General features: G+C 37.5%; 1 protein-coding gene across 1 annotated transcript in view; it reads left to right on the forward strand.

Moving 5' to 3' along the window:
* The window catches only part of GALNT2 (polypeptide N-acetylgalactosaminyltransferase 2), an 87,007-nt gene extending 74,363 nt beyond the window's left edge, over window positions 1-12,644 (forward strand). The window contains exons 11-16 of the mRNA XM_026669469.2: window positions 687-813; window positions 3,295-3,387; window positions 3,708-3,791; window positions 5,413-5,539; window positions 7,639-7,758; window positions 9,836-12,644. Of these exons, the coding sequence (XP_026525254.1) occupies window positions 687-813; window positions 3,295-3,387; window positions 3,708-3,791; window positions 5,413-5,539; window positions 7,639-7,758; window positions 9,836-9,991 (707 nt within the window). The 3' untranslated portion in view covers window positions 9,992-12,644. The remainder of the gene's footprint in view (window positions 1-686; window positions 814-3,294; window positions 3,388-3,707; window positions 3,792-5,412; window positions 5,540-7,638; window positions 7,759-9,835) is intronic.
* Window positions 12,645-15,876: the final 3,232 nt, after the last annotated feature.

The raw sequence follows: 15,876 nt of genomic DNA on the forward strand, positions 1-15,876 counted from the left end.
GGGGCGAGCGCACACACACACTCCCCGCACCACGAGGCCGCTTCTATCTGCAGACGAAAGCTCCCTTGAAGGCAGAGTCCCCAGCCGCTTCTGGGCGAGCTGTGGCTGCCCATGTCCCCTCGCCTTTAGGCAGTCTTTTTGGGGTGATGGAAGCTCCCAAGTGCAGTCACCAGCCACTTCAATCGGCCGGTAGAAGCGGCCTCGGGGCGAGGAGTGTGTGTGTGCGCTCGTCCCGAGGCCACATCTACCGGCCGATCGAAGTGGCTGGTGACTGTACTTGGGGAGCTTCCATCGCCCAAAAGAGACTGCCCTAAAGGTGAGGGGACACGGGTAGCCACGCCACATCCTGAAGCGGCTAGGGACTCTGCCTTCAGGGACCTTCTATCGGCTATCGGGGTATTCTAGCCTAGGCTACCTGCAGGGCACTCCTAAAGGCAAGTTTTCTCCCCCCCCCGCCCTTCCCCCCCATTTCTCTTCACCTTGTGGAGTTCTAACAAACGATGTGAGAAATGGTGGGGAAACGCATGGTTTAAATAGGCTTAAATTTTGGGGGCGGGGCTTAATTTCACCTCATGCCTAGAAATCATGCTGGGCCTTCCTATTGGTGGAGGCCGTATTGTTGGAGAAACACGGTAGGAAGATGTGGGGAAAAACTATTCTGTGTATTGGTTATTTTCTGAATGCAGAGATTTCATTTCGTGTGTGGCAATGCGGTGGGAGTCTTGAAATCATCCCATGTAGCCGAGTTGGTCATGTCTTCCGCAAGCAACATCCTTATACCTTTCCAGGAGGAAGTGGGACTGTTTTTGCAAGGTAAATTTAAGTCTCAGTAACATTGATTGATTGATTTACTCATTCAATCCAAATGGCCATCTATCTCAGCAAGTGACTCTAGGTAGCAAACAATCTGAAAATAAATTAAAAACAAATTTCCATCATAGATACAAAACTTAACATGCACAGCAGCTAGGAAGAATGTCACATCAATGGTTGTTAGCAAATATAATCAAGAGATGGGGTCTTTCACCAAACAACAAAACCAAGTCCATAACCAAAACAATACCCATCATCAGAAATGTAAAAAAAGTTTTTTACTTATTTATCTAAATTATAAATTATTTATCTACATTATAAAAATGCTTTATTGGGCAGCAAAAGCTTACATGTGGTTTTTGATAGTTAATTTGAAAACTTTCAACATTATTGTTAACATTGGAGACAAACTGTCAGAACAATGTAATGGCTTAGACCAGTGATGGCTAACCTTTTTGGGCTCCTGTGCCAAAAATTGCCAGTGCGCCCTCACTTGTGTGCCAGCACCCAGAATGCAATGCACGTGCCCCTCCCCATGCCCCCTGCGCATGTGCTAGCAATCCCTCACCCCCTTACCTGTTTGAGGCCTTTTTCGGCCTCCCAGAGGCTTGGAAAAAGCCTCTGCAAGGCTTCTCAGACTGAATTATAGGCCCATTTCATCACTTCTGGTATTGCAGGAAGTGATGAAGCGGGCCTATAATTCAGTTTGAGAATTGCAGAGGCTTTTTCCAAGCCTCTGGGAGGCCAAAAAAGGCCTCAAACCAACCAGAAAAAAAAATCAGCTGTGAGGCGTGCGCATGCGCAGTAAGGTAAGTTTGCCTGCTGCTTGCGTGCCAGCACAAATGGCTCTGCGTAGGTTCGCCATCACGGGCCTAGACTATGGTAAATCCTTTGTTATAATTATTCATATTTTTAGGGTTTGGGGATTAACCCCTAGCAGAGTATTGCAGCAGTAGTCAAGCCAGGCAGCCAACGAGAGTGGAAGGGCCCCAGAGTATACACACACTGAACACAAACACTGTTTGTAGTTTAAATAGTTTTTAATCCATTTAGAGTTTAAAGCATTATCATTCAGTCCATTAAGTCATTCACAGTATTTCCATCCAGTAAGACTCACTAGTATAGTCCAAGTTAATAGTCCTTGCAATATCTTTATCAGCCGATAAAGATATCTTCTCCTCCTCTGGTGCCTCTCTCCAGAGGAACAATCGCTGGATATTCAGCAAGAAGTTCAAACAGTAGAACAGTAGAATTACGCAGTAAATCAGCAAACAGTAGCAAACAAGAACAGTTCAGTCACAGGCACTCACAGTCAGTAATCACAGTTAGTCACAGTAAGACACAGTTAGTCGCAGTAAGCTTTCCAGCTTCTAATGCTTCCTTATATTGTAACTTCTAACCGCACCCTTAATCGGCTAATTGCCTGCAGCATTGTGCTTAAAGTGATAAGCACTTAAACCATGATATCTAAGTTTTATATATTTATTCACCCAAACCATATTTGGTATCAATGTTATACCTAACACATATATATAGCATATATTATATAATATGAATAATTATAAAAAGGATTTGCTATAGTCTAGATCATTACATATGTATGATCTAGTATATAGTATTTTTTCAAGTTTGAAAACTGTTTCCAGATACATTTATTGTATGCCATTCATGTGTTAATATATTCCTTGGTGATCCAGCAGTTTCTTCCAATTTTTTTTTAGAGAAAGAATCAATGTATCTCCAACATATAATCAAACTTTGTATGGATGTACCTTAATTATTAAACATTAGCCTTTCTACCAAATTGCTTAATAACATGGTATTTGGCTAGTGAAATCTGGGAGCTAACTTTGACAAATCTGGAAAGGATCCTATTGAGAGAAGTCTTAGGATTTGGGGCTTGCTAAGTAGTAGGTATGAACAAAGGGAATCGGAGATTGAGAACTCTTCTGAATAGCCAGAAATGTGCTTGATATACTTTAAAAGGTAGAATCATATCAGGGAAAGTGGAATACTGCAGCCCTTCTAGTCCCACTTCTTTCAATAGTTTTGGGGAGACATGATGAAGCGTCTAGAAAAGATTACATAATCTGTTTTTTCATGTGAGTTGTCCTGAGAGCACAGATGTCCTGAAGGCATAAGGTAACTATGTCTTAAAAATGAGACTGTGCCTCTGTACAAGATAAATGAGTATGACTCCTATTTAGCCAGGGTTTTGGAGTACGGAACAGTGCTAGATGTACTCTGTAGTCTTAAGTGTAGGGACTCATTGCCAAAATACAGTGATCCTTCATACCATTTTCCTTCCACAAACACAAATCCTGAAGAAAGGAGCTAAAGAATACAAAGCCAACAAATTGTTGTGCTTTTTGAAAGATAACTTATTCTGCATAGTGGTGTTCTTAAAGTGGAAGGCTTTTCGCTATTTAAAGGAGTAAACAAATACCAGGAAACAAAATTAATACCTTAAATTATTTCCAGAAATACACGCAGAGCAGCAGAAGTCTGGATGGATGAATACAAAAATTTCTATTATGCAGCAGTGCCTTCTGCCAGAAATGTACCTTATGGCAAGTAAGTCCAATTATTTCTTTCAGCTATCTGAGCCTATTTTCTGGAAGCAGCAGGGTGGAAATTAATGGTATTAAAATAAGCACACAACCTTATCTTTAATCTTTGCTTAAATCAGAAGAAGGCAAGACGGTACTCTGCCCAGTTTTGGACTTCTTCTGCTTGCTAATGGCTAGGGCAGCTGGAATGATGGGAATTGAGGTCCGAAAGTTGCAGAGAATACTTAGCTGCCAGCTTCTTATTTAAATAATAGGTTGTCCATAAAAATAGCTTTTCGATTGGGGTAGTTTTTAGATGCAATGAAAAGCTTTTTCTCTCAATAGTATTCAAAGCCGAATGGAGTTGAGAAAGAGACTTAACTGCAAACCATTCAAGTGGTACCTTGAAAATGTATATCCTGAATTGAGGTAAGTTTTTATTCCTGTATAAAATTATTTTAACTGATGCCAGACTGATAAATATAGTCTGATTTTTTTTTTTTTGTCTTCTGGGCCTTCCTTCTGCCATAAAAAAAGACCAATAGGAAACAGACAGCAACACAAACAAAAATTCTTACTTTAAGATCAGAGGTTTATTGTTTCTAATAATTTGGAACATAAGAAATGAATAGATATAAAAGATATAATAGCAGTAATACTCTTACATTAATACTCTTACATTAATAAGCCATTGCAATGGGGTCCAATGACATACAGCAGGTCCTGCAAGGACTGCCATAAATCAAAGGGCCCCAAGCTGATCTCCAACCCTATCTTTTATACTTTTCTTCTAACCACATACACGCTTCACAACTTCACTAACTCACTTTCCTTAAACACCTGTGTACATTACTTTCAGTTCCTCATTTCCAACACTTTCATTCTTCCCGTTTTAAACTTATCCATCTAAGTGCATAGTTTGCAAAAATATGTTTTCACAGTTAGCAACAGCTCAGCAGGATTGCAAATAGTTCTGGTATATTTTCATCCTAGCTGAAAACTTTGGTTCATATCTCTTTCTACTGGGGCCTGCTATCATCCATAGGACTTACTGAATCTAATAGATCAATAAGCTATATCCTTGATTCTCACACTTCTAATCTCTTTTCTGTCTGATCTAATGTCTTCATAACTTGCAGCATGGTTAGGTGGGGAATATCAGCCTAAGACAAGCTCTGACTGCCCTTTGCCCATGTGTCATAGAGGGTTGTTCTTCGGCAGCCAAATCAGTCGGTTGCCATAGTCAGATTTGGGGCTTGAAGAAAGGAAGCATTTCTGCATTGTTAGTCATCCCTTTTTTCCTCCGAGAGTTGTTGACTCATTGGAAACCTTGATGATAGAACCAGATAATCTTGATTGTACAGTAGTGATATGAAAAGCCAAAGCAGATGATAGAAGTGTTTGCATAACCTTAAATCTAACCTCATCATTTCTCTATCTCCTAAATGTGGGAATTCCTGAAGAGGAAGTAATTTTCAGGGTGGGAATAAGATTGGGTCCACACCATTGAGAAAACAAATAGCATTGATGATCATGTGCAGTTAGTTCTATTTACATTCCTTTATTTAATGAAGGTAATATGTTTAACCCAATCAATACAATATAATTTTCTTATAGCTTAATCAGCAAGTACATTGTGGCAGAATTAATTGTATGCTAAAATAACCTTGTAAGCCGCCCGAAGTTGTCGTAAGCCACCAGAGTCACCCATGTGTGAGCTGGGTGGCTATAATTTTTTTTAATAAATAAATAAATCATTTCTTTATCAACTGTGATTTTAAATCCATTGAAGTTTGAGGACCTGCTGATTGAGAAACTGTTGTTGTAATTGCAGACTACTCTATATCATTGCTCTCAAGATCTCCAGCTCTTCTGGAGCTTAGAATGGAAGTTTGGGGACTTGGTGAGAGAAACTGAGTAAAACTGAAACTCGGGAAAAATGTATTGAATTGCGTAGATGCATATCTAACATTGATACCAAGTAGAATAAGTATTTAAAGTTGCATTTTGATTAGAATTAAGAAGTCCCTCTCTTTTTCCCTCTCCTCAGGGTACCTGATCACCAGGACATAGCTTTTGGGGCTTTGCAGCAAGGAACCAATTGCCTTGACACATTAGGCCATTTTGCAGATGGCGTTGTCGGTGTTTATGAATGTCATAATGCTGGGGGAAATCAGGTAAGCATCATAATAGTACTTCAAAAAATCATCACTTGGTTCTTAAATGGGAGTAAAAAAAATCAACTTGAGTCCTAATTCTTTGTAACATCTCAACCTGAACTTTGATCGTATGACCGTGGACGTCTCAATATCTGTAACTTCGGGCACAAGTTGTAAATCCCTCCATTCAGGACCATTGAGTGTGAGTGTGTGTGTTGTATATATATTGTACATATACATACGTACACACACACACATATACATACTATCACCTTAGTAATATAAACTTTAGAAAATGTTTAATATAAGAGGTATGAAAAAATAGAGGTTAAAACTGAAAGAAGAAGAAACACAGAAGAGAAATGAAATACGAAAAAGTATTTTAGTTGACCTGCCCTTCTCAGTTGCATGGATTTATTTCTTTTCCGAATGAAAGATAGGTAAGTGACCTACTCTGGAGGAAGACCCCCCCCCTCTTTTCCCTTTATGAATTCTTATGAAGGGGAAGTACAGCTCCTTGCATTTTCTGAGAAGAAGAGCAGAAGCTGAAGAGCAAATGGCTGCAGCTTGGATGCCTTTTCCTTAAGTTGGAGGCTCATCCCTGCTGCCTGCCTGGCCTCTGACATCAAGAGAGCACTTCTTTCTTGTTTATTTCCCTCCCTTTTCAGTTCCTACTATTCCTACCCTCCTCACATCTCCATTTTCTTTTTCTCTCTTCTATTCTCTCTTCTTCTTCCTTCCTCCTGTTATTTTGGCTGGAAAGAGGGAGGGAGGAAGGTGCTGCTAAATATTTTTCTTCATTCTTCTGTGTGAAATTGGGTCATCATCGGTGTGTGTAAATGGGAATCAATTTTATACATAGGGTATTTTATTTTATGGGAGATTAATGTTAACCAAATAGCTGATTATTCAATTAAGATGCATTGATTTATTTTTCTCCCTTCTTTTAGAGTGTGGCATGTGTGTGTGTGTGAAAAACACAGATATAGAAGTAGATCACATTCACAGATGTTTATTTGAGGGTAGAAGGATCGACTCCAGTTTGTTTTTTGGAGTGGCAAATTTAAATTGACTTGGGATAGATGGAGAAATTGGGCATGACATAAGATTTCTGTCTGGGTTTCTGTTTTCTGTAGCGAGATGAGGCTTGTCTTATCTGGCAAGTATGATAACTGAGTGCTGTTGTGCCATAGCACCAGCAGATGGAGGTATATGACAAATTATTTCTAGTTAAGCTTAAAGATTGCTACAGATCTAGTGAATATAGTAAATGTAAACATATTCTGATCTAATATCAAGCATCCCCCCAAAAATGTTATTTGACTTTTTTTCCCCAAAGGAAAAAAAAGTAATGCAAGTTACCAGCAGTGTCAAATGAAGTCAGACATTTACTCCCTCTTCCCCAGTAATTATTTTATTGCATTATGAGCAGTGGTGGGATTCAAATTTTTTTACTACTGGTTCTGTGTCCGTGGCTTGGTGGCCGTGGCAGGGGAAGGATACTGTAAAATCTCCAGTCGGAGGTGGGATTTGCCGGTTCTCTGAACTACTCAAAATTTCCGCTACCGGTTTTCCAGAACTGGTCAGAACCTGCTGAACACCACCTCTGATTATGAGATGCGAATAATGTGAAACACAGATATTAACTGCAATATAAATCAAAAATTGTTACCGGTAACACTATGATGGCTTAAATAAGTTAAAACTTTAAAAATATATTTTCTGAAGTGTTAATAAACATAAGGTTGTTTGAATTGTACAATCAAAGCTAAGTATAACATTGCTAGAGAATTTTAGAATGCCTTATTTTGTAATACGTAATATAAAAGATTTCTGTCCTTGAACTTGTTTCTTAATGTCCTTTAACTTAATGCTAGAACCCCCACTGTGTTATTTCATATTTAGAAATGTTAAGGAAAAAAAGCTGCTCTGAAAAAGTAGTTAAGTATTTGATTTCTAACTTTCCCTTTTACTTCTTCAACATTTCATTATTAAATAAGTTTCCCCCACAAAATAAAAATTGGGTAGTTAAAAGGTAGGATGAAAAGAGATGGAATGATTTCAGGCAGGATGTGTACGTGTGGGGGGTAATTCTGTGTCATTGCTTTATGTTCCAGGAATGGGCCTTAACAAAGGACAAGTCAGTGAAGCATATGGATTTGTGCCTTACGGTGGTGGATCGAGCTGCTGGATCACTCATCAAACTTCAGGGCTGCAGAGAGAATGATAGTAGACAGGTCAGTACCTGGAGTTCAGCCACAGTTTTGAATGTTCTCCAAGATGAGATATGGCCCTCTAGCCTGGTCCCTCCTTATCAACTCTGAACTCTTGGGATTTTTCCACTGTGGGATTTTTGACGTGCTGTTATAAATGCAATCCCATTATAGTCTGGATCTACAACCTGAGTCTCAAAGGCTGCCTACAGCTCCTAGAAGCCACAGATGCAGCCCTTGGTGTAGCTTGAAGAAATGTTGAAAAATTACAATTATCAGTGAGACCAAAGAGCACGTTTATTGAATGTAAAAGTCCAATCACTGAATTGTTTCATTAATTTGAGCTGACCTTTTTAATTGAAATTGAACTAATATGAAACTGAAATAAATTTAGGTTTTTGTGTTGGCCGCGTTCTTTATGTCTCTCAAAGGACTGTGACCTTCAGATTCCCAAAAATGACACTTCTCTACTTCTATTCCCATCTATTTGATGGTGAAGATTGTTCATAGAAATCAAGCAGCCGACTGCCATTTTGTATTTATATGTCTGCTCTTCTCCTGGTTATGCCACATGACATGACTGTTAAATTGGTTACTTCTAATTATCCAGGGTAATTTTTTCTTCAGACTTTTCCCACTGCTTGTATGCATAGTTTGCATATATGAATAAGCACTGTCTAATTATAGTGTTTTATTAAGCAAACTGCAGAGGGTGAAGTGCCAGGTTTTCTGACTAGTACCACACCACCTATTGCCATCTTGAAGCAAAAAATGCTGGAAAATCAGAACTATGAACTCCAGAAAATTAACGATCACATTATTAGTTTCACTGCAGTGCAAAAGTTAGGGAGACTTTCATAGTTTAAGATTTGGTTTTTTAAAAGACTTTTTTTTCTACTATCAGGCAATATACAATTAATTGTATTTGGGTTTTTTTTGCCAAATAATTTTTACTTGTTGCTTTCTTCTTTTTCTTTTTTTTAAAAAAAAACTGCAGCAATCTGTGGTGCTTTTTACTTTTTGAAATATTTAGGTTTGGGTCTTTTCTAGCTCACGTCGAAGAACTAGAATCTCTATATTAAATTTAAAAAATATTTTAAAGGTGGCTTATCTGTAATTAAAATTTCTCTATTCATTAGTCTGCCTGTACTCTATATGCCTTCCATTATACCACCCTCTGTGGGTGAGCTTTCCTTGCTGCCTTAATTCCCTTTTATTTTTGAGCTTTTAATTTTATCTTAGCCTTCTGATTGTTTCCCTCCCACTTCAGAGGATAGTTTAAAGCTTAGCAGTGCTACAACAATAGCACCCATCCAGATGAGTAAATTGTAAAAACTGCTCAGGATTGGGAGACAGTCCTGGACAGAACTGTCTAGGTTCATTTTCTTAACCCTTTCTTGCTGTGTCATTTAAGATTGCAGTCCAAGAGAAGAGGTCGATCAACACTCTGTTGTCAATGTCATAAATGTCTAGTGCCCATTTATGTTCTGTTGCTGGCCTTTGAGCCAATTCTGGCTCTTTCAGAAATAATGCTGTATAGATTCTAAGAAGACAACATCAAACTGCATAGTTTTTGCAAAACTTGTCCTTACCTAAGTATTGGAAGGACTATGGAACAGAAAAATTCAGTGTGCTTGCAAAAAAAAAAAAAAAGCAGAGCAGAGCAGATGACATAAAACTATGTTACGTATGAAGACATTTTAAAGAGCTTGAAATTTGTTTTCCTTTGAATGCAGGCTGGATGGTTTGGAGCCCATCTAATGCAGGTAGTCCTCGACTTACAACCACAATTGAGCCCAAAATTTCTGTTGTTAAGTGAGACATTTGCTAAGTGAATTTTGCCTCGTTTGACTACCTTTCCTGCCACAATTCTTAAGTGAATCACTGCAATTGTTAGATCAGTAACATGGTTGCTAAGTGAATCTGAGTTTCCTATTATGGACTTCGCTTGTCAGAAGGTTTACAAAAGGTTGGTTGCATGATGCCCAGTCAAGGACTACCTGTATGCCCCATAAATAAATACCTTATAGGAACCTCATTTGTTATTTTTTTAAAAATGTGTATTTATCTAATCTGCGTAACTTTTTTTTCCCCCTCCTAGAAATGGGAACAAATAGAAAGCAATACCAAACTGCGGTACGTGGGCAACAACTTGTGTTTAGACAGCCGAAATGCCAAAAATGGTGGCCTGACTGTTGAAGTGTGCAGTCCTTCGCTGTCACAGCAGTGGAAGTTCACACTGAATCTACAGCAGTAGAAATGCTCGGACAGAAGTAACTGTCTCATTTCCTAAACCTTGGGCAACATTTTGATTGCATTACTGATACTTTATATACCTCAGTATTCCATCTTTGTCTGAAAAGTAAAAGTGAACATAAGGAAATCAAAGGAACTGGGGATCCTGCCATCATCTAATCAAACGTAGCTGAAGCAGTGCTCATCATCCCCACCCCGCTTCCATCAAGGACTGTTGGCTCCTCTCCACCTTCAACCCGGTATTTTCTGAGCAGACGATTAACATCCTTAGAAACCACAGGTACATGGTAGAAACCTCCTTTCAACACAGGGAAGGGAAGGGCATACTTGGGAGAGAAGTGTCTGGAAGAACCTCACGAGCAGTCTCCCTTTACATAAAAATAGGTGTTTGTGGTAGTCCAGCTGTCAAAAGCATCATTCAGAAGGTTTTGCCATGTGTGCGTGGTATATCGGACCCTGGATTTTTTTTCTATGAGACTCTAGATATAAACGCTATATATAAATATAAATATATAAATATATATATATAAAATATATATTGTCAAAATTTACAACTTTCTATCAATTTTTCATCATCCTGTAATTTATCAACAAAGCGTTTTAACACTTGACTGGAACATAGATTGGACAGTTGCGGAAGAACAACATTTTTGTGAAGATGCGAGTTTGTGCCGCTGCCTTGTGTTCACACGCAAACACTGGATGCTTCTGCTTTGTAAAGTGTGCCTTTTTTTACTTTTTTTTTTTTTGCACTTCGTTCTCCTGAAAGTGGTCAGACCTCCGTCGCAGAGGTTGATGGAATGGCAGAAGGAGGCTTGCCCGCTTCATCTCACCAGCATAAGCGTCACCTTCTGTTCAAGGAATTCCGTGCCGTGTGCTCTGGATAACTCTTGTGTATTTGTACTGAGCAACTTTAGACTACATTGTGTTGAAAACAAGGTTTAAAAAAAACACACACACACACAGCTTTGGGGCTTCGGTTCTTGGTTTCTCCTCTTTACCGTTTCTTACTCCTTTTGAAAAGTTGTCAGAATGACAGATAGCACAAGACCCACAAATAGCCTTCTTGTGAAATCACAAGCAAGCCTATTACAAATGACCAACGTTGCAGCTGTGAGGCATCTGCTCTTGAGTATCATGGTTTGAGGTTTTTCTTTATGTCTTGTCACTATGTCTCAACATTGGTGCAGAAGTAAAACTTTGGAAGTGATGGCCCCATTCTGCTATTTCTGTATTGGAGCAATGCCATCTCTGCATGTATTGTCCTCATCAAGTGGTTGTTTTTTTTAAAAAAAAAACACAGTTTATGTAAAATTTTAAACAGAAATGAAAACGTTCACAGAACATGCCCCTCTCCCCAATGATTACAAAATGACAAAAGGTAAATTATTATGCAATCATTCCTTGACTGTGTTCATCTCCAGTGTTCTACCTGTGTTTGAGTGTTCTGTAAAGTGCATTTTTCCATGACGGCCACAATATTCGTTGCAAAAAAAATGGGCATCTTTCCACTCAGATGAGGACTCTAGTTTTGCAATGTTTCAGATAAGCCGGTGAACCTTTGAATTTGAATTTGTGTCTGTTGATACTATATTGAGATACTACATTGTTTTAATTAAGAATGATGATTCCATTGATGGGCTCAATGTGAATGTTATTCTTTTCTGAACTAAATTTGCCTCCCTGTGATTAAAACCTCTCGTGTAATTATGTCCTTGACAGGAAAAATAATAAATGCAGTCTTTGCTTTTTTTTTTTTTTTTTGAAATTCATTCTTTTTAAGGCTGCCCAAGTCATGAGATGAAGGTAACATTCATTTATAAAACTGGGGCATTGGGGGAGAGCACTGAAGTGCTTATTAAGTAGGCAACTAATTATAAACCAGGACTTTGGAGGAAGAACTTTTGAGGATAAAGGAAGCTAAATTGTAAAGGTTTTTTTGAGAGGTGGAGGTAGAAGCTATCCATAAATAGCTGGTTTTGAATTCTGAAAAGCTACTAGCTTGACTAATATTTAAGCAGGTGTGTTAGCAGGATTTCCAAAAAGTCTTAAATGTTATCTATGTGTTGTATTCAAGTTCTAGGGATGAAAGTGATCATTAGGCATGGATGCTGGATCAGAAAATGCAGTAATGTGATGCTAGCTATGTTTACATGACACAGTGTGCCAAAGTTATTTACTGTGACTACATTCTTTTTTTTTTTTTTTACACAACTATGAACTTCATGTGTAGTGTACCAAGCACTGCTTTTGCACCCCTCCTTATCAGTGCAAAAATACTAAATACCTTGTTGGAAAAGATTTTCAAGCAAATTGACGATACGCAGAAGCAGTCGGTGGTAGGTTTTGAAGTTAGATGCAGGAAATAGTTGAACCTTTCCTTGATCTTTTTTATTATAAACTACCAGGAAATTTAATAACCAGTTACCATGTCATCTCTGTCCTAATCTTAAGCTACTTTAAAGCAAAAATAATGGTGGTACATGTACATTTCCTTTTACGAATTAAATGTGGTTTAGAAAATTATTTCTGTTGGTTCTTTAAAATCTGCTGTACAGAGCTTGTACTTTGTTCATTTTATAGATGGAAACCATCCTTGAAAAAACTGTTTGTTTAACTTAAGAAAATAAATACTTTATAGATAAGATAACAAAGTTTGCTGTCATTCTGTCTGCGTGTGCTGAAGACCCACCTGATCAGTGTACATGAACTTTAGTGAACAGCTCTTGATCTACCCAGTTGGTCAACTTTTACCTATTGCCTTTATCTGCCACAATGTCCACAGTTAACAATGAACTTGGGACAATTTTGGCATGTGCTTCACAAATAGTTAGAAAGTTGTCTTGTGAGGATGGGGACTTTAAAAACCCAACCTTTGGCTATATTCACGTCACCTGTGATTGATTTTCCCCAATTTTCCTAGTTGAGAACTGATTCAAGTGAGCATTTTACTACTGAATGCAATTGTTATATTGTAAACAAAAATCTAAAACAGTGGGCACAAGCCTTTCTTAATACAGCTATTTTACCTTAATTTTGTTTGAGTTAAGGAGCACTTCACAATCTGCCTACATTTAAATGGCATGGAAAATATAGTCAAACATAATTTGTATTTCTTTAAAGATTAAAATGTTCAGTGAAATGCGGTATTCTCATCAATCACTTACGCCAATACAACTTTAGGCAAGTTTGATCTTAGTGTTTTAATTTTGAAAACAAATGGGAAAAACTAAAATTGGAAATAAAAGAGGATGAGGATGTTTAATTTAACATCCTCATATTAATATAGGTATTTGATTAAACATGGTGGGCCTTACAGTCTCTGCACACTATCATAGTTGCTTACCTGTCATAATTATTTGATTTTTCAAAAGCAACATTTGGAGAACTTTCTTTTCCTAGACAAATTTATCTTAAGACAAGGGCTTGTTTATGCAATTGAATTCTGTTTCAGACTGCAAAGCATAACGAAAAATGTGTTCATTTTATTTCATTGTGAGTGTTACTGACTTGTCCACCTTACTACGTGAATGCAAATATATAAATTTCCATTTTTTGTTGAAAGCTGGTAGATTTCAGCAGTTGAATTCTACACTTAGAAAATTGGTGCACATGAACTACTTTTATAAATGAACATGTTAAATTTATTTTTAAAAAACCTTAATTCATGGAAGTAGAATTGAAAACCATAATTGGAATGCAGCAAAATAAGAGGACCATGGTGTAATATTAGGCTAATCTTCTAAACAGTAAGTCCTCATGGATAACAATTGATTTCTTTTTTGATTTTCCTGTTGCCACCCAACTTATGCAACTGTGTCCAGTTCATGAGCCTTCATTGAAAAGCCATTGTCCTTGGGTAACCTGTTAGTAGTGCTTCATCCAGCGAGCAGGAAATTAATCTGTCAGGCACAAAGAGTACAGCGCTTAGCCTTCCTGTTCTAAAAATTGTGTGGTTGAACAAAGAATAATTGTACTTCTTTTCACCTAAGCCAGAATTGAGGTCTCTTCATTACTGTTTTGCAATGAAGCTCCTAAACCAAAAACTGCAGGCATAAGGAATTCATGTATTGGCATATAAGATATAATAATTTTGAATTATAATTTTGAAGTAAACTTTGACCTGACTGCAACAAAGAGGAAATCCACTTTTTTTTGTTCCTAAAAGTGTCACTTTCAGTGAAATCCAGTATCCTCAAAGATCTCTGTACCAGATTGCAATGACACGTAAATGAAACAAATTTTTCTAAAGATATTTTGAAATGTTAAATAATGATTAGATGCTTCCCATCCCCATATTCGTTATGATATATCCTTAGATACGCTAAGAGGTTTTGCTACTGTATGTATCATGTTTAGATGGTGTTGTGCTTTTTTCTATCCAGAATCAACATGAAACAGTTAATGCCAAGAGTACTAAACTGACTTCACAGAGTATCAGGGGAGGTACTCTTTGTAGCTCTATTTTATGCGTCCTTGAAATGGTAATCAAAGGATTTCCATCTGTTGTTTGTATCAGAAGGATTCAAGTAGCATCTTTCCAGATCAATATATTTTATTAAAAGACAAGATATGGTGGGCCACAACAGACTTCCATCAGATGCATTGGAGTGGCCGCTAGACTGGGATAAGGTGGAAGCATGGTTGTGGGAAGCAGAGAAAGAAAACGGTGGTTGCATCAGATGATGTAAGACAAATTATAAGTACCTTATCGATTAACAGTTTGTAATGTGTTGAGACCTTCTGAGATAGCCTAAAACCTTTTGATGCATGTGAGTTTAGCAATCTCTTTTTCAATTGTTCCTACTTCCAAGATGGCTACTTTGAGATTTGTCAAGGAGTAACTGGAAAATTGAAATACTATGATATTTAGTCCTTGTCAGATGTCAAATCTGAGTTTTATTTCTTCTGCATAACATATCACCTGTTAGTCCAACATAGAATCAAGAAGTGCATTGCTGGCACATCCTCTAATGTAATATATGCAGTCATCTGCCAACTTTAATTTGTTAGTCTGGAAAAGTAATATCTCTCTCCTTCTGATTTTTGGCTACCATACTAGGCTGGCTTTCATACAATGTCTACGTGCTGTACAGTATTTAAGACTGCCACGAATTATAGGCATGAAATATTGCTTAAAGTATTGGAGGGATTTATCCTATAGGTTTATTGTGTCTAATCTTATTGAAATAGCATGATTATGGTGTTTTGTTTTGTTTTTGCTTTTGAAGATTCAATAATTTTATTTCCTAAAATGCTCCTTTTCATTTCTATAACAAGCATGTTTCTGTATTTAACTTTGAAAAAAAATAATTGTTCCTATAACTATCCATTGTGGTTATTTAGTTGTGATAGAATCATAAAGGTAGATTAATATGCCAGGCAAGGTTGATTTATATCCAAATATCTGGAATTAGGATGATGATGAAATGTTGCAGCTGGGATAAAAGATAATTAATTTCCCCACATGGTATAACAAAAATGCATTTCACGGGACAAAACCCACACTTCCAATTCAGTGTATTTATATTGGTCATTCTATTTGTGATTATCACAAATGATGCTTATTTAACAAGTGGAGAGGGGGAAATCATGCCTTGTTGGCATTTGCTAGTGAAACATCTATATTGCACTCTCAGATCTGACACATGACTGCTATTGCCTTTGGCATCATTAGAGGTTCATTATGAATGTATATTTTCAGCTACTTCCCAAAATAAAAATATTTTTGGCTGGCTGGCATGCATCACAACATTGTAGCACTTCAAGCAACCACTTTTTGGATTCAAAAAGACACCATTTAGCACAGCTGTTGAGTTATTTCCAAGTTAAAGCTATGGACTTATTATTTTAGTAGTAAAGGTACAAATGTAACTTATTCCAGGG

The sequence above is a fragment of the Notechis scutatus genome, chromosome 1 (assembly GCF_049901735.1).
Source record: "Notechis scutatus isolate UNSWTSFEM ecotype Mainland chromosome 1, rNotScu1.2, whole genome shotgun sequence".
In the NCBI taxonomy this organism is placed as follows: Eukaryota; Metazoa; Chordata; class Lepidosauria; order Squamata; family Elapidae; genus Notechis; species Notechis scutatus.